Genomic DNA, 23,233 nt, shown 5'->3' on the forward strand with positions numbered 1-23,233 from the left:
GTACAAAATATTGACGACAGACAGACAGACAGACAGACAGATAGACAGACAGACAGAATTTTTATTTATGGCATATTTGTTATCTTTACTACTTAAAATGATAAACTATGCAAGAAAAAATTAATTTGAAGCAATGTACAGACAAAAGTCTGATTTTATTAATATAGATTAATATCACTGACAAAAAATTTAATTAATTCAAATAATAATTATTTGATATAAATACTTATTTATTTAATACAAAGAAATTTTAATTTGATAATTGTCAAGTAATAGATTATTTCAAAATAAAATTTTTTTTTCAATTACATAATTAAAATTAGAAAAAAATTATTCAAAAATTATATTTATGAAAATTTTTCATTTTTTTTAATTCTCATTTCCAAAAGTGGTTATATATATAAAGTTTCAAAGGGATAATCGAATGGCAAAACATATAATCGATAGAAATTCAATGAATGGATATGAGATTACAATAATGAGCGGTTGTCAACTAACTCTTTGAAAATTAGGGTTATTGTTCTCTTGTTGGGACAATTTTCACTTGATTTTATCTCACATGGTTTATTATTGTGTGGGGGTAACAAAATATACATAAAATGTCTCGATTAATAATAATAATAATAATAATAATAATAATATTAATATTAATATTAATATTAATATTATAAATTAAAAATAATAATACATAAAAAATATTTAATATATCTAAGGTTAATTAACATAATTATAATAAATAATAGGATAAATAATAAATAAATAGTAAATAAATGTTAAGTAAATATTAATTATTATAATTATATACTAATAATTATTATAATTAAAATGTTATGTTAATTAATTTGGGAAATTTTTTTTATTATAATTAAATATATTTTTTTTGTCCCGGGATATATTAAAAAAAAAAAACATTGCATCAGAATTTTGAGTTCACTGGTCAATGTTTTGTGTCATGCTCATCGTTTGTAACTTCACACTTATATATATATAGATATATTTGTATAATTTAGGTATATTACAGTGTGCTCAAATGTATATGTTGTAAAACCTCGCCCATAAGTATTTTAAAGTAATAATTATATATGTACGAGAGCTCTGTATGTAAATTTTCACTCCACACTCTGAGAATGGGCCGAAACGAAATGGATGCACGATGACTTTGCGTGCAGCACTTGTAAAACAAAAAATAATGCATTAGCTCCTTTTTTTTTCTTTGAAGTGGAACTAACTGCTATAAATATTAATGAAAAGCATTCGGATTTAATTTTAGATTTAAAAAAAAAAAAAAAATACCGTCATCAATTGAAGTACTTGCGTAAATTGCAATTTTCTATTTTTTTTTTGAATTTGCATTTTTATTGTTTATGAAATATATATTTAATCAGAAATTATAAACTATGTTACAAGAAAATGCTTTATACAAAAAAAGAAGCTAAATAATTGGATTTAGATATTAAATTTATTTACAAAAATTGAAAGAAAGAAATTTTGTTGATTAATGAAAAATAAAAAAAAAAATAATTTACATCTTCGGTTGGTAAAGCAGAAAGGGTTGCAACCCCATATGGATAAGAGGCTTTTTGTACGAAGCGCCAGCGCGACGGATGGAAATAAAAAGGAAAAATAAAATAAGAGAGAGAGAGAGAAATTCCAAATGAGAGAAACATATAAAATGGTACACGGAAAACAAAATAAGAACGAAAGGGAGAAATGAGAGAAAGAGAGAGAGAGAGAGATGGAACAAGACAGTTACGCAGGCGTTTCAAAGGGGTCATTGCTCTAAGCCTCCAGAATCTATACTAGATTTTTTATTTTATATTATTCTTTTTTTAAAATTACCAAATTTAAAATTATTTAAATCCCCAAGAAAATGAAAGTTTTTACTGATTATTTTTGCCTTACATAACTTTTTAATAATTTAAATCTACTTTACCGACTTTATTTTTATGGGATTTCCTTTTTTTAAAACAAACAAAACCGTTTTATTTTATTGATATACGAAGTTAGAATAAAATTTTATTTCAATCTGACATGTATGAAAAAATATATTTAACCTCAAAAATAAAAAAAAAATAAATTTGATAAAATTGTCTTACCGGTGATTTAGTGTTTATCGAGGACATAACTTGCTTAGTCGATACTTAATTTTTGGGATATAAATCAAAAAGTTTTCATCTCCTTTCTCTTCTAACCCTAAATATGTTCGCTCGGAATAACAAGGGATGAAGAGATAAAAATGAATAGAACGCTTCTGTACACATATATCGTTAACTATGTCGAGTGATTGCTGCTCGTATATTTTATGTGATACTTATAAAAGTTATGTGCACACGGTTATGTATATATATGTATATATTATTCACCCTCTTGTACATTTTCACGGTGCTATTAGCCTCTTGCTTCGTTCGCCCTAAAATGCACTTTCACTGGCCCCCTTTTTCTCCTCCTCTTCTTCAAGGGTCGTGGGTGGCAGAGTTAAAATATCACGGACCTCCCTCACCGCACTTATCGTCTGAATTTACCACACAATGTCTCAAGTGTCACACGTGCCAATACCAACATAAAAGCTTTTTCACAAAATTAAATACTTGAAACCTTTTCTTTAAGTTAAACGTGGGAAAATGGCTTTTAGTAGAGAATTGTTTTTTTTAATAATAGAAAAACAACAAAATTTTCGACTGACAGTTAAATGGATTATTGTTTTCTAAAATGTATAAGGGAGCATTTACAAGTTTTTATTTGAAAAAAAAAAAATTACCGACAGAAATGCACAAATCTGATTGGTTGTGCATTATCGTGATCAACCAATCAGATTTGCATTTCGTTTCGCATAGTAATTTTTTTTTAACTTCCACTCTCTGACAAGTAGGTTATATTTATGACAGTTTTATACTTTAGAAATAAAAGATACCTTTTTTTTGTTTCTTCTATATAGAATACAAAAAATAAATAAATAAACGAACGGGGAATTCAGCTGAAAATTTAACTGATAGCGATAATTTGACCGGGAATAACGGTTTTCTTTATTCAAGCGCGAAATGTGATTTACGCGATAATTGAAAATAATTGAATCCTCTGTCACTAGCCAACGAAACATTATAATAGAGGAGAATGTAATTTAACATTGAAAATTCATTTATTGTTTAAATGACAAAATTACAATTCTCATAACAAGGAATTAATTTCTCCACTTTTCAAATATTAAATTTTTCCCATTTCATGTTTTATTTACTAATTGTAAAAAATAGGTTTCTGAATATTAATTATTTTTTTTTTTTGTTGCAGAAAATTACACAAAGGCGAGTCATTATTTGGTGGAGGTTGCAAAAAATTTACAATCACAAGACAACATCTCAGTGATTGTTGTTTTCTTAACGCATCCAACAGATATTGAAGCAAAGTTAAAAAATAATCGGTCGTCCCTTGCGTTGAGAATGGATCCCAATTCTCCGCAGGACGTCCAACAATCGACAAATTTCAATCCAATGGATAATACTGGTTCTTATCCATTTGATATGAATTTTGGACCACGTGATGATAATTCAGAAAATATTCATGCAGTCGATATGGGATGTTGTCCATTTGAGATGAATTTTTCAAAACAACAACAACAACAAAATCATCAAACCAATGGTTCATTACACATTGATAATGAGAATTTTAATTATGATAATTCAACTAATGGAAAACATGAAAATGGTTCAGCAAAATATAAGGAAGAGAATGATGATGATGATGACGATGATGACGATGACGAATCTGATGAAGATTTGGGTCCAGAAACAGATGTGGATGCTGTTGATAATGCAAGTGTTCCATTTGAAAAAATCTCACGTGAACTTTTCCCTGAAAAGTCACAATCTGAGAATGATAATTTACAAAAGGAGGATAATTTAGATGATTCACAAAATTCCACCGATTCGAGTGAGTACTGAAAAATTTCTTTTTATATATATATATGTAGGGAATTTAACTGCATAAAATTTTAGATTATATTTTCTCATAGTTTCGAATTTTTTTTTCGATTATTTAATTTAATTTTTTTTGTAAAACATAACCTAAAATTTTTTTTTGTAGCTACGTTCAATTTTATCGTAAAGCGTCAGAATATTTAATTAAAATTTTTTTTAAATAAAAAATAATTTGAAAAATCGTTTAAATAGAAAGAATGAATTACATTTTCTAAATTTATTGTTTAATTTTTTTTTTTTGTTAATAAAAAAAAAAATAGTGTAAATAGAAAAAAATGGAAATATTTTTCTAAATTTATTATCTAATTAAATTTTTTAAAATAAAAAAATAAGAATGGAAATATTTTTTTAGTCAAAAATTTGTGAGGGCTAAAGCAAAATTTAAATCTTCTCCTGCATAAAGCACCGGAATAACTTTCCTCGTTCCCCCTGCACTGATGCGTGCACACGAGTAGGTATATATATATATATTTCCCTCCGACAAATGCGTATACAGTATTTTAGTCTCTATGGCTGTTGAGGGCAAATGTCAGGTAGAGAGAATCAGAGATTCCAATTAGGGGCGAGAAAAAAACCGAGCTTTTCCTCCAGCCTCGAATCAAGCTCTTTCTCTCTCTTCATTTAATTGTGCGGTACACCGCGTTGTTCTCGCTTCAATTCAAATTATTTTCACACCCCATCAATTTTTTTTTTTTTTTTTTTTTTGAAATATAGTTCTACTGCTCTTCAAAGGGTTTTAATATTTAATACTCTGAATATTAATTTAAAACAAAAAATACAATTTTTAAATTTCCCGCCACAGTTACATTAGGGTGCGTAAGTGCGTTAAGGTGAACTTTGCGCAGCACTTCCTAACCTAAAAAAAATCGAAGTGACAGTTATTAATTATTACTAATATTTCACTTCATTTTCATTAGTCTGTCTAACTTGCAGACCGGAAGCTAATAACAAGAGAGTGATTAATATCCAATTAAAAGAACTATATCGTTTTGAGTTTATTAAACTATTCACAAAAGAAGAGACGAATCTGGTCTGATTCGCTAACTAGTGATATAGACGGTAATCAGTGCAGGAAGTGCAGTGACTGGCACAAGGTGGTGAAAGCTAAAAGAGTGAGCTAAAGTAGCAGAAAGTGGGCCGGACTCTTGGCGAATATATATATATATATATATATAAGAGTACGTTCATCCCACATAAGATCCATATTAATGAGAATTCACGCGTGCTACCAATATCTGTACCTTACACTTATAGGGAAGTGGCCCAAAACCAGTATGTGCGCAAGAGACATTGATAAAAATAAAAAAAAAAAAAAAATACTTGCAAATGCACCACAAGGCAATCCCAAACGACATATTTCTATGTCATTGCCCACGCCTCTGTTTTCCATTTGACTATACATATATATAATGTGGGCGCTTCCTTGGGATCGTTTATCAAGATTCCCATTTCAATTCTGAAAATCTTTCACGAAAAAAAAAAATTCATACCTTTATCGATAATCTTTTCAGTTATTTACTTTCGATTTATGTCAGATATTCTCGGAAATGCGATCATAAAATTCGATATAGAATTTTAAAATTAATATTCAAATAAATAATTAAAATAATTAATTAAAATAATTAATTAAAAACAAAATTAGTTTTGAAAATAATTTTTAAATTTCGCGCGATAGTTGTTTGCAATTGCCACCAGGTGGCACTATTGTCTTATTCTCATAAAAAAAAATTACATGTGAAACAAGCTTAATATTAATTCTTATGCGCAAAAAATGAAATCAAGGTTCCACTGTATACATAAAATTTTATTTTTATCTTAATAATTTTGTTTATACATGAAGTGAAAGAAAGAAATAAAAAGAAAAGTGATTAATAAAATAATATAATTAATTGACTGAAAGAAAAATTAATATAGATTTTTTTTTACGAATGAACATTATATTGGATTTGATTAAGTACAGTGGTTAATTTTCCAGTTGCAATTTGCTTATTATTTATTCCAAATAAACAAGTTTTGTTTCATCTCGACATTAAACTTGGCAAAAGTATGTTAATCCTGACATCATACCACCTGCTGTGGAGGCTTTATTACGTGTCAGTTTCCGGTAGAATTCCAATGATGGAACAAAAATATTTTATGGCTTGCAATTTAAATGCATTTAGAAAGTTAAATATATTAAAAAGAGATGCAAACTTTTTTTTAATGAGGAATAAATTCATTTTTTTTTTTGAAATTTAAATGGAAAAAATTTTTTAAATTGCACACTTTTTGAATTTTGGCGCGCCATTGTTTAATTGGTTCTTTTTTTGGACAGTCGTGCTCGATTGGCGGGAAAAGAGGGGTAACTTGGACCAATGGCGGGGTAGGGTGCGGAGAACTCGTGGAGGGAGCGCGCGCGGCAGTTGGTCTTGAGAAGCAGAGCGATACTTTTGTGTAGACATCTTTTCTTCGCGTGTATATAGAAAACAAAAAAGAAAAGAAAAAGATTTTTTTTTTATTCTCATTGTTCTTGTAAATTGTGAAGGTGTCGATATTTAATCTCGTGCTCATCAATAATCAGGAAGTGAATTTTTCCAAAAAGGAATTGTGGAGTAAAAAAAATAAAATCCCCCGGTGTGTGTGTGTGTGTAGAAACGAGTCTTTGATAAGGTACGTTGTTGCATTTGTGGTCCACCATCGTCGTTGTTGAACGTGTTGAGAATTTGAATTTTGAATCGGCGCCGGCCGGCCGGTTAAGCCGTTACACTTCACATTCTTAAATAAATCATTATCTTTATTATCTCAACGCGAGAGTCGTGAGAATTTCTTTATGTACGTATGTGTGTGTCAGTTTTTTTCTTTTTTGCGTCTCGATTCCGCGAGTTGCTTTAGTTTCGTTTGTGTGAGAGTCAGGTGTTGAGCAAGTGCCTGGTCTCTAACAAAGATTATAACGTGGGAACATCTGTCCTTGAGTTTTTCTTTTTTACTATTAGGATTTTTAAATAGATTCAAAATCTTGCACAGCAGATGCTGAATGCAGTTAACGCCCTTTATGTTAAAAAAGTTGTTTCGCGATTTGTGTTTATTATTATTTTTTCCTAGTGACATTTGCATGGATAATTTTGCCAGTTGCGGTGTTTTTTTTTTTTATCATTTTGTGATCTTAATGTGAGTAAAAATTTTCTACACAATTTTTTTTTTGGTAACTAAATTCATCTTTTTATTGTTTACTCAATTTTTGTTTATTTTTTGGGATTCCTAACCTCTTTTTACATTTTTGTTTAAATTTATTTTTATAACTATTTAAACATTTTTTTTTGGAAGAATTTCTGACAGTTTAAGTTAGAATTAAACAACGAAAATATTCTTTAACAAAAAAATAAATTGAAAAAAAACGTTCAATAACCGTTATCATGAATGAAACTTGACCTTTCATTTCCGATGACGAGAACCTTCTTTCTAAACTATGAGAGGAAATCTATCGTATCGCCAAGAGAAATAGTTAAAAATAACTTTTCTTTCAGAATGTTGTTTTTTTTTCTTTAACGCAAGTGAAATGATTGTCAGTCGTAAAATTAAGAGTTACAACTGCTCGAACACTATCAACATAGTAATTAAAATTTTTCAATGCTTACTATTGATTAAGAACCGTCAATTATTGCATTTTAAAAAGTACTTGCAGCCTTTAAAGCTGACATGTTTTTTTTACTTTTTAATTACTTATTTTTTAATGAGTAATAATTTTTTAATAATTTTATTTTATTAATTAATTTATATTTTTTAAATTTGTTTTGTGTATAGGTTATAATTTTTTTTCGATACTATATATAGAAATTATATTAAAAAATTTAATTTCAATTTTATGAAACTTTTTTCTCTTTAGACATTTATTTAGTTAAAGTTCTTTTGAAAAGAAGAGCACGCAATTTTAAGAAACGTAGTTTCTCACTGAATTTTCAAGCGTGACTTGTGGTTGTTGCATTTGAATGTTGAATTTGCTTTGGAAAAACTTTGAAGTAGAAAAAAAAAAGTTGTATCGTATCTCCGATGCATAAAAATCAGTCCTTTATTACTGTCGCTCACAATTCTTTGCAATTTTTTTTTTTTCCTCTAAATACTCGAAATAGACATACTATTGTCTTATCACTTTTATATATATATATATATATATATTTTTTTTACATTTCTCGTAATCGTATTTTTCTCATTAAAATTTTTTTTTATTCAGAGTTTTTATTTTTTTTTATTTGAAAAAAAAAAAATTCTAAATAAGGTAAATATTCAATTGAAAAGCAATTCGCTCTATTTTCGGTCTTCAAAAATCCCACGTCGTGAGTTTAATTCATATTATTTATATCGTTGGTAAAATGAACAAAACATTTCCTTTTCTGCGCTTAACTCCGGGAACTCCTTTACGGCTTTATAATTGGCTAGAAGTTTATATTCAAAGTTCCATTTATGTCGAGTACAAACTTTTATTATTCCATTACAAAAAGCTTCGTGTATATATATATAATCTTATTTTGTAATTTGGAAAATTTATTAATTTTTTTATTTATTTATGAAAAGGGAAAAAATTTATTTTACAAATTGAAACTTTGGAAATTATTTGCAATTAACATTTTTAATTGAGTATTAATTTTTTTTTATATTTTATTCTTTTAAGCGTTGCAAAATTCAACTTGGTTTTATTCTTCGTAAAATGTGGCTACAAAGTCAGCAAAATTCATGAATAAATTGACGCTATACGTATAAAGATCACTTTATTTATAGATCTCTAAAAAGATTTTATTTATTTTCACACTGGATTTATATTTATCTAAAATACAGTGACTATTGTTTTTTTTTATGAAATTACATTTTTTTTAATGAGCAAAACAATTGTTTTGTAAAATCAATGAAATGTTTTTTTTTTTTAAATAAAACAATTTCTCAAATAATTTCTTGATTATCAATTATTATTTTTTGAATCGATGACAAGACATGTGCATTAAAAACAAGAGTATTATCTTCTTTTTTTTTATCCTTTATAGATTTAATTGCTCTGGATTTGATACAAAATTCTTTAAAAATGATTCATTACCTATTTTTCAAATTGTAAATAATTCATTTTATTATTGAAAAATAATTTTTCCTTATTTATACGAAAAAAAAAGAAATTAAATGCTTTTTATTAATTTAGATAAAAAAAAAAATCGCTGTATTTTTTTTTTGATAAAAATTTGTTTCTTTAGAATCTGATACCGTCTTGCAGGGGAACATTCATCTTTTAAATAGACTCTCGTGTCAAGATAGTATCGAAAAGGAGTACGAAATGCTCGATTCACTCTCTCTCTCTCGAAAGAGAAACCAGAAGAAACCGGGCCTTGAATAGCACAGCCAAGTGAGACCCCCGGTTAAAATTAGACCTCGTTGGTTGCCGGATTCGCGTGACAACGTGACACTATAGGTTTTTGAAGCTCATGCAAGAAGCAAAGATTGAAACTTTAGAGGGAAAAAAAAAAAAAATTTATATCGCGTTTTAGACATTTATTAATGTAAAAAAAAAAAAAATTCTTGCCCGTCATCTTGAACCACTTTTGAGCATAATATTCATTGTTTGCCCTCTCAAAGGGCGTGTTTCTTCTCTTCCCACACACGCATTTGAAAAAAATGTTTTTTAACTATTCCAAAAAATGTAAATCAAAAAATTTGGCATTTTTTTTTTTAAGTCAAATTTTATTTAGTAGAAAAATTCTTATTAAATTGTGTAAAAAAAGGGAGGTTTTTTTTTATTGTCCTCCTTCGAAAATGAATAAGAAAGAATTGGAAATAATTTCCATTTTTAAGGGAGTTTTAATAATTGGAGATTTTACGTTATTAAAGGATCTTTAAAAGTTGGTTTTGTTTTTATCTCTTTCAAAGTGAGAATGCTAACTAGCTTTTGCGCGCGTTGGTAGAAAATGGTATTTAAATCTAAAATATAAGTGAGTGGCTTGAAACGTAGGTTTAGTTTTTCATCGTTATTCCAGCCCCCGTTCATAATTCTTATTCGAAAACAATTTTTATTCAAAATTGAACGCCATTATTAATATATATGCTATTTTTCTTGCAAAATTTAATTTTCCCTCAAATTGCTTTTGTGTTAATTTAAAAATTTCAACAATTCGTCTTTTCTGGATAAAAGAGTAAAATTAAATTACAAGAGAAAAATTATTGATTGGAAAAAAAAAAAAAATCTCCACCCTTTTTTTTTGAAAGAACGTTTTCGATTTTTTAAAAAAAACAGGTATATATATATATATATATCGAAAGAGTGAATCGAGATGAGGAGCGGCTGGTTACTAGTGTGTACAGGTGGGTGGTGTCAGGAGCGGAGAAAAGAGGGGATTTTCTCTGGGGCTCCAGACTAGATCGATAATGCATCTCTCTTGGCAGGCGTAGTTGCTTTTAGTCACCGGCGATTGCTCCTGTTCAGAAATCGTCCTTTTTTCTATTATTCAATTTTCTAAATTCAAATTTCACATTTGAAATTCAATATTTGAAAAAAAAAAGGTAATTGGGTGTATAAATTAGAAGAATATTTTCGAGAAGTCTCCTCCCTTATTATTAGGGATCAATGAACTTTGAATCAATAATTAAGTATATTTTCATTTTTCTCTGTTAATTTGTAATTTAATTTGTTTTGTAAATTTCGTTGTCATTGTGAGAATTTTATTCGTCTCTTTTTTTTTTTTTTTTTTTCAAATGAAATTTTTATGAAATAATCTTTTTTTCAGAATCTCGACAAAATGAACTGCTTCCTGAGGCAGATAATGTAGCGGACAGCGAGGATTCCGAGGACGAGTGGAATTATTACCGCGTCGAGCCAGATAAGGATAAAGATTCACCTGTTCAGGTGAACGAGACGTCCAACGAATCTAAGGAGAAAGAGGCAAGTCCAAAGCCTCTTATTGAAGACGACTCCGAAAACGACGAAGAATCTCATTCGAAAATTGAGACTGAACCGAAAAGTCAATCGTCCGAGTTTCTAAACACAGAGGTGAGTAAAAAAAAAAAAAAAAGTGATTTTAAAGTAAAAAAATTAAATTTATTAATTTTTCAGTGTAGCGAAAAGGAATTAATAATTGAAAAAGAAGATTTCGAGGAGGATAAAATGGATTTTTCATTGAATCCCGATGCAAAGGAATTCATTCCGCCATCAATGTTTTCACAACGTCAAATTATACAAGATTTCCCCGTTGCTGGTTCACCATTGAAACAAACGCCACAAGTAATGGATAATATTGATATTCCAAGTGAGGAGGAATTTGAAAAAGGAGTATCGGCGAGACCAAGGGACATTGACGGCGCAGCATCACCATTATCGAAACCACTTGAATCATGTCTTGATGAATCGGAAATTTCATCAACAAAAGCTGAATTTGGCGATGAATCAACAACAAGTTTTCTCACTAGTGAATTTCAACGAAATGAAGTGTCAGCAATGGATTATTCATTTGCCGATTCAGAACGTGGTGATTATGATATTGCAAAAGATCCAATGGCAATGTCATTTACTCCCAGTGATTTGCAAGCAGCATTTGAAAGAGATGAAGATCATGTTGATCTCAATGCAGTTCACGATTTAACTGATGTTGATTTCTCCGATAATGTTAATGGTTTTGAAAATAATGATAATGATAATGATGAAAAAAAAGAAATTTCTCCACCTTTTGTAGAAGAGTCCGAAGCGCAAGCTTCGTTGAATCCCTTCAATATGGAAACATTGAGAGAGACGTTAAACGAGGAAAATATGAAATCAGTAAATTATTCCGCGACGTCAACTGATAATGTCGATGATATTTGTTTAATTGATACAAAAGTGCCTTTCACTGAAGATTCACGAAAGATCTCAGAATGTGAAAATAATTCTCAATATCGTGATTATCCCATTGAGACGAATAATCAATTTGACGATCATTCGGAATCATCTAATATTGATAGTTCACAAAATGATGTAGAGGAAAAAATTCTTGAGAATAAAAATATTTTTCCTCATGAAAATTTATTGGTTAAAGAAGAAAATCATTTTGAAACTATTGAAAGTCATTTTGATAATGAAAATCTTGAAACAAAGGAAGAAATTTTGGAAAATAAGGAGACTCTTTCGATAAATGAGGAAATTCCTCAGGTTATTAAAAATGAATCATTGGATAATAAAGAAATTCAGGAAAAAGAAATATTTATTGAGAAAAAAGAAGAAAATTTAATTGAAACTCCAGATTTTGAGGGTGAAATTCATGATATTGAATTTGATCCTGAAATTCAAGAGAAATCACAAACATTATTTGAATTGAGTTTAGATGAAGAACATTTACAAAATGATGTTGGTAAATTTCCCGATGAGAAATTAATTGAAAACAATGATTTTGAACAGAAAACAAATTATCCGCCTATTTTAAATTTATCGGAATCATTGCAAGAATTTACTGGATTGGAACGTGAAATAAATGAAATAAAAGAGAATATTGTCACGGAAAGTGAAATTCCAAAAGAGTCTATCATTGTCGAACAAAAGGAATCAATTAATATCGAAAGTTTGAAAATTGAAGAAACGAAAAACGAAATTGTTGCTGCTATTACAGGTATTTGTAAAAAAAAATCATTTTTTTCTTATCTGGAAATATTAACATTTTTTTTTTAAATTTTAGGTACCGTTGTCACTGCGGCAGCTGTGACAGTAGCGAAAAAGACAGTGGCACCAATTTCAAAGACAAAAACGTCGACGAAGGCTCCTGTTAAATCGTTGCCAACTTCACCGACAAAAACGGCAAGAAGTAGTGCAACAACGGCAGCAACAGCGGCGAAAAAATCAACGATATCGAGACCAAAACAATTGGATACAAAGCCAATGACAAATATTGGTAGCAAAACAAGTGGTACTTTTAAAGCGGCACCAGTTCCAAAAACAAGTACAACTGCTCCTAAAATTACACCACGTCTCACAACAACAACAACAACAACAACAGCAACCACTGCCGCTAAACCGAAAACTCTAGTTTCATCGTCAAAGACAACTTCATTAGCTGCTGGTGATAAAAAATCTACACTCAATGGCGATGTAAAATCGTTAACAAAATCAACTGTTCCAAAAACAACAACAACTAAACCATCGACTGTCACTAAAACAACACTAGTCAAGTCTTCCTCGACAACTCGAACTTCCACTGCTACTGCCGCGTCTCTAAAGCCAAAATCGACTGCAACTTCCACTGCCGCGAAAATTAGTTCCACTGCTCCGAGAACTGCCACGGCAACTACTAGGTAATTTTTACTTTTTTAATCATTATTATTAAAATACTAAAAAAAAATAATAAATATAAATAAAATTTATTATAATTATAATAATGTCCCTTAAATGGACACAAATATATCAAAATTAATACAATAATATTCAAATTATTAATTTTATCAATAATAAACATCTTAAAAGAATTAACCCTAAAAGTAATTTTTTTTTTTAATTATTCATTAAATTTGTTTTTCAAAATCATTTAGGGTCAACTGGGGTAAATCCGAACGCTTTTAGTAAGTTTCAACAATAACATAAGTTTTTTCTTTTAAAAGACAATACTTCCGGTATTCTGGTGCATGAAGTTGTTACTTTACTTCCATAGAACAATTTTATGGGGTAGAAAATTTTTTTGATAAATTACAATCGCAGGAAACTTAGCGTTCGTATTTACCTCGATACTTTGCAACTTTCCTAAAATATGGGGGTAAATACGAACGCCACTGTATTTCAGAAAAATCTTAGGGAAAATAAATTTAAAGTATTGCAATTGTTAAACTTATATAAAAACTCAAAAAAAATACGATAATAAACCTATTATGTAATAATGCATCATATATAAATACAAAAATCAAACAGGTTAAAAATTAAAATGCATTACACAATTAAAACCTTCAATAACTTTATCAAATCATAACGGATTTTTGCAAAACTTGGTACAGAAAGTATTTTGGAGTGATTGAATGTAAATACAAAAATAAAAGTCAAATTTTTTAAATTCAAAATGGCGTACTTTCCTAAAACTTATTTTTAAAAATGATCAAATTTGCTAACCCTGAAACCCCCCGAGTAACAATTTTCGAGCGAATCCAATGAATTTTTTAATTCTCGTCCGCCATTTTGAATTTTGAAAAACTGACTTCAAATTGGTAATTAGCGACCCCAAAAACCGTAGAATACCAAATTTTATTAAGATCCTGAAAAACTTTTTTCAACAAACCATTTGGCAAAAAAATTGAAACACTCCTTCGAGAGAACAGAGATTAAGTTTCTGCTTATTAATTACTAACGAGGATACGTATAGAAAGAAAAACTTTTTTCTATGTACTTTTATAATGTTAAAATAATAGTGTAATCAAATAAAAACAATTTTGTGTGGCTTTGATGTAAAAAAAAATTATTAAAAATACCGTTCGGATTTACCCCAGTTTTCCAATTTTCTTGGGTAAATACGAACGGTCTGATATTATTAATAAAATTTTACAGAAGGCAAAAATCAAATATAGTTTCTGTTCTAGTATTCATAACAAACAATTGTAAATAATAAAATGAATTTTTAGCTTCTTTTTCTTCAAATACGAGACAAAATACTGAAAGAGTGTCATCTTTGATTTTCAATCTTTTTTGCAATACTTGTTATCTTTGTTTATGCTGTTGCTAATTAACAAACAAAAAATGGGATAATACTTAGAATCTCTTCAAGAGGATCTGAGGTAAAAATTCTCATATCGAACTTATTTTTAAAAATTTTAATTAAGCTGAAATAATTAGCGTTCGGATTTACCCCCCGTTCGGATTTACCCCGACTGACCCTAACTATTTAAAATATAAAAATCTGTTTAATTTTTTTTACAAATTCTTTATATTCTTTTCAGAAATTAAAAAATTAATTTATTTACAAATAATTAATTAATTCTGAAAAAAAATTATTTTCATTCTTTAAAAAAAAAATAATCTCTTTAAAATCTCTTATCTTATCTTTTAAATAATCTCTATTTTAATAATATTATTTAATGTTACTAAATTCTTAAAATATTTATAATTTAATTAATTAATTGTATAAAAATTAAATCACTATGAAAATAACAAGATTAAAATTTAAATAATAAACTCGAAATTTTTATTTAAAAACTTTTTTCACATTATTAATATTAAAATATTGAAAATTACAAAAAGTGTAAATTAGATTCTTTTTAAAAAAAAATAAAATACCAAGCAATTATTTATTAAACAAATAATACTTTTAGTAAGTTTAGATGAATAAAATTATTAATTTCATGCAAAAAACAAAAGTTATTTTGTTATTAATAAACTAATATAATAATAAATCCCTGTAAAAAAAAACTTTAAAATAAATAAAAACCTGAATTCTCTTTTTTGATATCTTCAGGCCGAAAACGGCACCAGCAACAATTGGAGCATCAGTTGGAACAACAAAGCCACGTGTCTCAGCGGTGAAATCAACAATTATTGACAAACAAATAAAAGAGACGGCGAATAAACAAATTTCGTCGCGCGTCAATTCGGCGCCATTAAAAACAAGTCGTTCATCGGGTGCAACAACTGTCACAGCAACATCAACGGTAAAACGTACATCAACATTAAAAACTGCAACATCGCCAACAAAAAAGGTCAGCAGCGCTCCACTTACAAAAACAACAACAACAACAACAAAATCATCCTCCGTTGCAAAAACAAATGGAAAAGCAATAACAAAAAATGTCAAACCAATTGTTCAAAATGGCAATTGTGTAATAAAAAAAATCGAAAGTGTCACGACAACAACAACAACAACAACAAATAATATCGAGGAAGATGTGCCTAAAAAAGATATTTCTCCAATTGCATCACCCACTGACAATCAATTACTAATCACAGAGTGAATTGGGATTTAGTAATAAAGAGAAAGAGAAAGAAAAAAAGAAAAAAAAACAATATTAGAAAATTGTATCGCATTTTCGATATAATTTTTCTTTTCTACTGGTCTTTGATGTTGTTTTTTTTTTTTTTTTTGTAAGTTTTTCAAAATCCGATCAGCGGCTCTTTGACCACGTTTCATTGCCAACAAAAAAAATTTGTCCCTTTGTGTTTATTCTGTTTGTCCTTTTTAATTTATATTGTTTATCGTTCTTTTTTTGTTATTTTTAAATTTCAATTTTTAAATCCACATATCTTCCACAAATCAATTATTTTTAATAGTAATTTTTTTAAAAAAGTTAATTTTTTTTTTCCTTACTATAAGAATATATAATTTTTAAAATATGAACATTTTTCTGATAAAAGAAAATTCCTAACTAATTTTACAAAATGAAATCACTTTTTTTTTTTGTTAATCATTGATACATTTTACAATAGATATCTTTTTCGATTTTAGGGAAAAGATATATTTTTTTTTTCCAAAAAAAATCTGTTTTTTCATTAAATTTTTAAAAAAAAATTTAAATTACAAAAAACATTTTTTTAAAAGTAGTAATTTTTTTTTTACAAATTAATTTCTTTGACACCAAAAAGAGTGTTTTTAATCACATTTTTTTTTTAGAGAAATTTTTGGTAACGACAAAAAAAAAACGGATTTTTTTTTTTTGAAAAAAAGAACTTAAAATGAAATCAATTTTATCTATATTTTTGTAAATTTTTGAGAAAAAAAAAAATTAATAATTTTCTACATGGAAACATTCGGGAATGAGCTTGAAGGGTGAGCCTGATCCAAAGTAGGAATTAATTAAAAGTGAATGATGTTTTAATCTACTTACGTATGATAAACGAATAATATATAGATATTGAAAGATATATTTACCTATTTGAACGTACCGCATTATTGCTTAATTGCTTCGGTGTGCTGTTAAAGTCGCATTGAAACTTAAAAAGTTATTCCTGAGAGGAAGAAAGAATGAAAGAGAGAAAGAGAGAGAGAGAAAGAAAGTAAGCTTGAATTTTGTTGTGTAAATAAGCAGTTGATGATGAATATTATTTGTCGCTCGAAGAGCAATATTAAAGAAAAAAAAAAATTAAAATATGTCGCGTGGTGCTCATCACGCCATTTTTATTTTTTTTATTTTTTTTTTTTAATTAGTCGTTGAAATTTAATGTCACTATTACCGGGCGTGATCGTTTTTTATTTTTTTCTTTTTTTTTTACGAATTTATAAATTGTGGAGAGCTCGCTTCTTGTTTCAGCTAAGAAAATATTACGAATTTTGTTAATAAGCGCATGGAATTGCTCTTGTAGGAAAAAAAAGAAAAAAAAAACCACCTTCTCTGGAGAGTAAGAAATCAAAAAAAAAATGAAAAAAAAAGATCTTTTTTTTTTGTCCAAGCATGATATATCTTCCCCTCCCCCTCTTTAAAAATGAATTTCTTACCATCGAGAGAAGGAGAAACATTTTTTATATTTTTTAATTTTATATGTGCATTATAATAATTCATAATTATTCATCGTACATTGTAAAACCTATTTATTTTGTTTTGTTCATATCCGAAAAAAAAAAAAAAAAAAAATTGTTGAGTATATAAACCAACAAAATCGTCACCGACTTAATTGTACTATCGTCTTATATGTACAGCACCCTTATGATTTAATGTGATACCTTTATTATTAAACAAATTCTACAGTATATAAAGAATAAAGTTTATTAAAAAATAAAAAAAAAAAAAAAAAAAAAGCAAGAAATGAGAAAAAAAATAGGTGATTAAACAGTTTTTTTTTTAAATACTTAATGTAATGGAAAATTTTATGGATTTTTTTAAAAATATTTTATTTAATGACAGTAATTGAAGGCATTGATTAATGTTAGATGAATAAATTCATTAATTAATGTAGTTAATTTATATATATTGAAAATTGGTGTTTTTTCATCAATTTGGATAAAATAAAATAATCAAAACATCTAGATAAAAAGTTTATTTGAAACTTGATTTAAAATTAAAAGATTGCCTAAAAATTCATACGAAAATTACATTCTCTTGTAGTATCTTGTTGCCTTAGCTCCTGTTTTCTCGTCCGATAGATGCTAAAATAAATTTCATTTTTTTTTTAACAAAAAAATACATTTTTCTCCAAAATTTTAAACACACTTTTAATTATTTAAATAATTTGAATTTTCTAATCACAAATGATAATTTAAAGTATTTGTTTATAATTTTGAATTCTTTAAATAATTATTTATAAGTTTATTAAAAAAAAAAAAAAAATTTCAACTACAAATAAAAATAATACTTACAACAGTAATGCCATTTTCTGTAAATTCGTAAACACGAACGGATTTATTTCCATTGGGAAGTTCCGTTTCAGTAGTAAATTTGTCTCCGTCTTGCGTCGTTAAACTCTGAAAATTATTTACAAAAAAAAAAAAAAATTTTAAGTATTTATCATTTTTATGTTTATTTAAGTATTGTGTTTTTGTTACAAAATTTCACACTCTTACGTCAATTTTTATATAGTCATAAAAAAAATTATACAATTGTAAATAATTGTCCTATAATTTTCTGATAATTCTTTTGTGAGAAATTTAAGGTAGTTGATTGCACAATAGCGAAAAAAAAGAGAAGAAGTAATTTATATATATTATAAATTTTATATTTCATTTATCTTTTCGAGATTATGAAAAAAAAATAGTTTTTTTTTTTAATTTACATAACTTTGTGTTCAAATTGTTGCGAGGTATTTTTATTTAAAAATTGTTTTGGCAATTATTAATTTTTTTATTAATTTATTTTTTTTATCACAATTTAAAAATTTGGCATTTACTTGTATTCTCTGTGTTTTAAAATTTAAGAAAAGTAAAAATTCCAAGATTTTTGTTTAATAATATTTAGAATATGTAAAAAATAATTATTTCTTTTTTTTACAAGAATTTGTCTTTATGAAACATTAATTAAATATTATATTTGATTTTTTACATAATTATTATTATTATATTTTACTAATTAAATCTGATAAAATTTATAAAAATGAAGCTATAAATGAATTCGGGAAATTTGAAACTAATTTTTAATTTATTATAATTAATAATTATAATTTTTTTTTATAAATTTTATGAAATGAAAATATTCACCTTCATTGTAGCTCCATGGGGCATTGTCTCATCATAAGTTACACCAAGTTGAAAAGTTGTTGTATTACTTTTTCCCTCATTGGTAACAGTGATAGTAAAATCATCACCATTTTTTTGAACCTCAAGAATTGGTTTACTATTTGCAAAAGTTGTTGCTTTATCGGCGTGTTCTTCACCAACCACACTCTTTAAATATTCTTCAAAATTCTCGCTTCTCTCGTGCTCAAATTTTCCAACAATTTGCACCATTTTTTTTTTTTTCTATTAAAAATTTGAAAATAAAAAAAGAAACTTTAGAAAAAAAAAAAATTTTCTTTTTCAAAAATCCGCACTTGCTTTCGTTTCCGGAGCGCAACAAGTTCTACAAGTCCAAGAAGTGAGACATCCGGCTTTTATAAGCTTCAGCAGCGCCCGCCAATGATTATGCAATGTTGTATCACCAAGTCTATACCGAGGAGGTTGATCCTCGAGATTAAAACTCAACGGGTTAAAGAGGAGGAGGAGGAGAAGAAGAAGAACAGACCCCGGACCGGCCCCCCACGCATCATCAGACATCCAATCTCCGTTGATTTATCTGACGCATTCATTGCAAATCGTCGACGAATTTTTTTTTTTTTTTATATTGTGTGCGTGAGTGGTGCAGAATTATGAAAAAAAAAGATTCAAGACAATGGTGAAAGAAAAAAAAAAAAAATTATTTTTCAGGAAGTTCAATTATTATTCCTTTATTCAAGGAGAATTTTCATATAAATTACAGGCAAATTAATTAAATTTAAAATAAATTTAATTTTCCTTTTTTTCCCCTTCTATTTAAATCAAATTAGTCTAATTTAAATTGTCATCCCTCTTTTTAATGCGGGTATCAAAAAAAAAGTGTGAGAACATTTTATAAAACACCGCCAATTTGTATTTTATAAAAAAAATTTATTTAAAAAAAAAACTAAGTAATTACTCTTAAATTACCAAATTAAAAAAAAAATTAGTCATTTTTACAATTGAAAAAAAAAAAAAAAAATTGTCTTTACTATAAGTGATTGATATATATGTGCGGATACGATATATATTCACATCCTATACTTATACTACAAAAGAACCCTAATTCAATAAAATTCGTGTATGTACATAAGGGTCTGCATATTCTTAATGGGAATAAGCTCATTCATCCCATATAAAATAGAGATCACGTGACTCGATCTTCCAGGGCTTTGATGTACAGTAATCATTGACAATTAGCATTCAATTCAAGGCCACATTTTCAAATTCTGCACTCTCAATAAATATATATGTCTCGAGATTTTTTTTCGACCCCCCGATTGTTTAAAGCTTCAAAAAAAATCTACATTTAGAAAAAAAAAGAAATTTAAAAAATTTTATTTTTAAATAATCTTCGAATTATGAAATGTTTTTTTTATCTCACTCTGAAAAAGAAGTTAATTTTAAATATTTTTCTAATCATAAATTTGATTAAAAAATGTTAGGATTATTAAGAATCTTATCTTTGTTACGTTAATAAAAGAAATTTATCTTTTTCACATAAAAAAAAGGTAGAGAGAAAAAAAATATGTAAAAATATAAATAATTTTCAAATAAAAAAAAATTTTATTATTATTATTAGAATATAAAATGAACAAGACAAGTCACGTCTTGTTGCTTTAATGTACTAATTCTCCATATTAATTAACGAGTTAAAATAACTTATAGTTGAATTAGTCACTGGAATTCGAATTGCAGTCTCTCGATAAATTTATTGAAAATTAATGAAAAAATGTATTGAGCTGAAGAACATAACGTTAATTGTTTAACGGTTACAAAAACCAATTTATTAAAGTTTGTTCAAATTTTAATCATTACCAATCGAAAGAGCATGAAAAAATGTGTCGGAATCCATGAGTTTTATTCCAAATTTGATGTCGGAAAGATATGAAAAATCAAAATTAATTTAACCTTTCTCAAACGTTAACGATTGCGTTATCGGGTGCTTATTAAATTTTGATTTTTCATATGTTTCCGACATCAAATTTGGAATAAAACTCATGGATTCCGACACATTTTTTTATGCTCTTTCGATTGGTAATGATTAAAATTTGAACAAACTTTAATAAGCACCCGTTAACGCGATCGTTAACATTTAAGAAAGTTTAAATTAATTTTGATTTTGATTTTTCATAACTTTCCGACATCAAATTTGGAATAAAACTCATGGATTCTGACACATTTTTTTATGCTCTTTCGATTGGTAATGATTAAAATTTGAACAAACTTTAATAAGCACCCGTTAACGCGATCGTTAACGTTTAAGAAGCCATAACTTCTTCAATATTTTGATTTTTCATATCTTTCCGACATCAAATTTGGAATAAAACTCATGGATTCCGACACATTTTTTTATGCTCTTTCCATTGGTAATGATTAAAATTTGAACAAACTTTAATTAACACCCGTTAACGCGATCGTTAACGTTTAAGAAGCCATAACTTCTTCAATATTTTGATTTTTCATATCTTTCCGACATCAAATTTGGAATAAAACTCATGGATTCCGACACATTTTTTTATGCTCTTTCGATTGGTAATGATTAAAATTTGAACAAACTTTAATAAGCACCCGTTAACGCGATCGTTAACATTTAAGAAAGTTTAAATTAATTTTGATTTTGATTTTTCATAACTTTCCGACATCAAATTTGGAATAAAACTCATGGATTCTGACACATTTTTTTATGCTCTTTCGATTGGTAATGATTAAAATTTGAACAAACTTTAATAAGCACCCGTTAACGCGATCGTTAACGTTTAAGAAGCCATAACTTCTTCAATATTTTGATTTTTCATATCTTTCCGACATCAAATTTGGAATAAAACTCATGGATTCCGACACATTTTTTTATGCTCTTTCCATTGGTAATGATTAAAATTTGAACAAACTTTAATTAACACCCGTTAACGCGATCGTTAACGTTTAAGAAGCCATAACTTCTTCAATATTTTGATTTTTCATATCTTTCCGACATCAAATTTGGAATAAAACTCATGGATTCCGACACATTTTTTTATGCTCTTTCGATTGGTAATGATTAAAATTTGAACAAACTTTAATAAGCACCCGTTAACGCGATCGTTAACATTTAAGAAAGTTTAAATTAATTTTGATTTTGATTTTTCATAACTTTCCGACATCAAATTTGGAATAAAACTCATGGATTCTGACACATTTTTTTATGCTCTTTCGATTGGTAATGATTAAAATTTGAACAAACTTTAATAAGCACCCGTTAACGCGATCGTTAACGTTTAAGAAGCCATAACTTCTTCAATATTTTGATTTTTCATATCTTTCCGACATCAAATTTGGAATAAAACTCATGGATTCCGACACATTTTTTTATGCTCTTTCGATTGGTAATGATTAAAATTTGAACAAACTTTAATAAGCACCCGTTAACGCGATCGTTAACATTTAAGAAAGTTTAAATTAATGTTGATTTTGATTTTTCATAACTTTCCGACATCAAATTTGGAATAAAACTCATGGATTCCGACACATTTTTTTATGCTCTTTCGATTGGTAATGATTAAAATTTGAACAAACTTTAATAAGCACCCGTTAACGCGATCGTTAACGTTTAAGAAGCCATAACTTCTTCAATATTTTGATTTTTCATATCTTTCCGACATCAAATTTGGAATAAAACTCATGGATTCCGACACATTTTTTTATGCTCTTTCGATTGGTAATGATTAAAATTTGAACAAACTTTAATAAGCACCCGTTAACGCGATCGTTAACATTTAAGAAAGTTTAAATTAATTTTGATTTTGATTTTTCATAACTTTCCGACATCAAATTTGGAATAAAACTCATGGATTCTGACACATTTTTTTATGCTCTTTCGATTGGTAATGATTAAAATTTGAACAAACTTTAATAAGCACCCGTTAACGCGATCGTTAACGTTTAAGAAGCCATAACTTCTTCAATATTTTGATTTTTCATATCTTTCCGACATTAAATTTGGAATAAAACTCATGGATTCCGACACATTTTTTTATGCTCTTTCCATTGGTAATGATTAAAATTTGAACAAACTTTAATTAACACCCGTTAACGCGATCGTTAACGTTTAAGAAGCCATAACTTCTTCAATATTTTGATTTTTCATATCTTTCCGACATCAAATTTGGAATAAAACTCATGGAT

The 23,233-nt window shown here is 27.6% G+C and overlaps 3 protein-coding genes and 1 long non-coding RNA gene across 5 annotated transcripts in view; 2 read left to right on the forward strand and 2 right to left on the reverse strand.

The window, feature by feature from the left end:
- LOC127284197 (uncharacterized) overlaps positions 1-2,693 on the reverse strand; it is a 39,641-nt gene extending 36,948 nt beyond the window's left edge. Inside the window, exon 1 of one of the 2 annotated variants that reach the window (XR_007843443.1) lies at positions 2,364-2,693. This is a non-coding gene — a long non-coding RNA (uncharacterized LOC127284197). Of the gene's footprint in view, positions 1-2,096; positions 2,328-2,363 lie in introns of those variants that run through there. The other variant, XR_007843442.1, reaches the window with a different exon arrangement.
- The window catches only part of LOC127284172 (FK506-binding protein 5-like), a 63,050-nt gene extending 46,053 nt beyond the window's left edge, over positions 1-16,997 (forward strand). The window contains exons 8-12 of the mRNA XM_051309488.1: positions 3,286-3,924; positions 10,709-10,971; positions 11,035-12,556; positions 12,623-13,235; positions 15,374-16,997. Of these exons, the coding sequence (XP_051165445.1) occupies positions 3,286-3,924; positions 10,709-10,971; positions 11,035-12,556; positions 12,623-13,235; positions 15,374-15,866 (3,530 nt within the window). The 3' untranslated portion in view covers positions 15,867-16,997. The remainder of the gene's footprint in view (positions 1-3,285; positions 3,925-10,708; positions 10,972-11,034; positions 12,557-12,622; positions 13,236-15,373) is intronic.
- Positions 1-23,233, forward strand: part of LOC127284189 (60S ribosomal protein L10) — an 88,066-nt gene that overhangs the window by 6,811 nt on the left and 58,022 nt on the right. The gene's annotated exons all lie outside the window — the stretch shown is intronic.
- Positions 17,869-19,469, reverse strand: LOC127284193 (fatty acid-binding protein 10-A, liver basic-like). Its single transcript, XM_051309518.1, has 3 exons — positions 19,037-19,469; positions 18,203-18,307; positions 17,869-17,992 (listed from the first exon to the last, which is right to left on the reverse strand). The coding sequence occupies exons 1-3, from the start codon at positions 19,283-19,285 to the stop codon at positions 17,936-17,938; spliced, it is 411 nt and encodes a 136-aa protein (XP_051165475.1). The 5' UTR covers positions 19,286-19,469; the 3' UTR covers positions 17,869-17,935.

This window comes from Leptopilina boulardi, unplaced genomic scaffold (assembly GCF_019393585.1).
Source record: "Leptopilina boulardi isolate dan_hultmark-lab unplaced genomic scaffold, ZJU_Lbou_2.1 LbouV2_32, whole genome shotgun sequence".
Lineage (NCBI taxonomy): Eukaryota > Metazoa > Arthropoda > Insecta > Hymenoptera > Figitidae > Leptopilina > Leptopilina boulardi.

Excerpts from the sequence above, each read along its gene's own strand:
- LOC127284193 (XM_051309518.1), bottom strand. The coding sequence starts at position 19,285 with ATGGTGCAAATTGTTGGAAAATTTGAGCACGAGAGAAGCGAGAATTTT. Across the intron at positions 18,308-19,036 it reads CCCATGGAGCTACAATGAAG|AGTTTAACGACGCAAGACGG; the intron begins GTGAATATTTTC and ends AATAATTTTCAG. Across the intron at positions 17,993-18,202 it reads CAGAAAATGGCATTACTGTT|CATCTATCGGACGAGAAAAC; the intron begins GTAAGTATTATT and ends AATTTATTTTAG.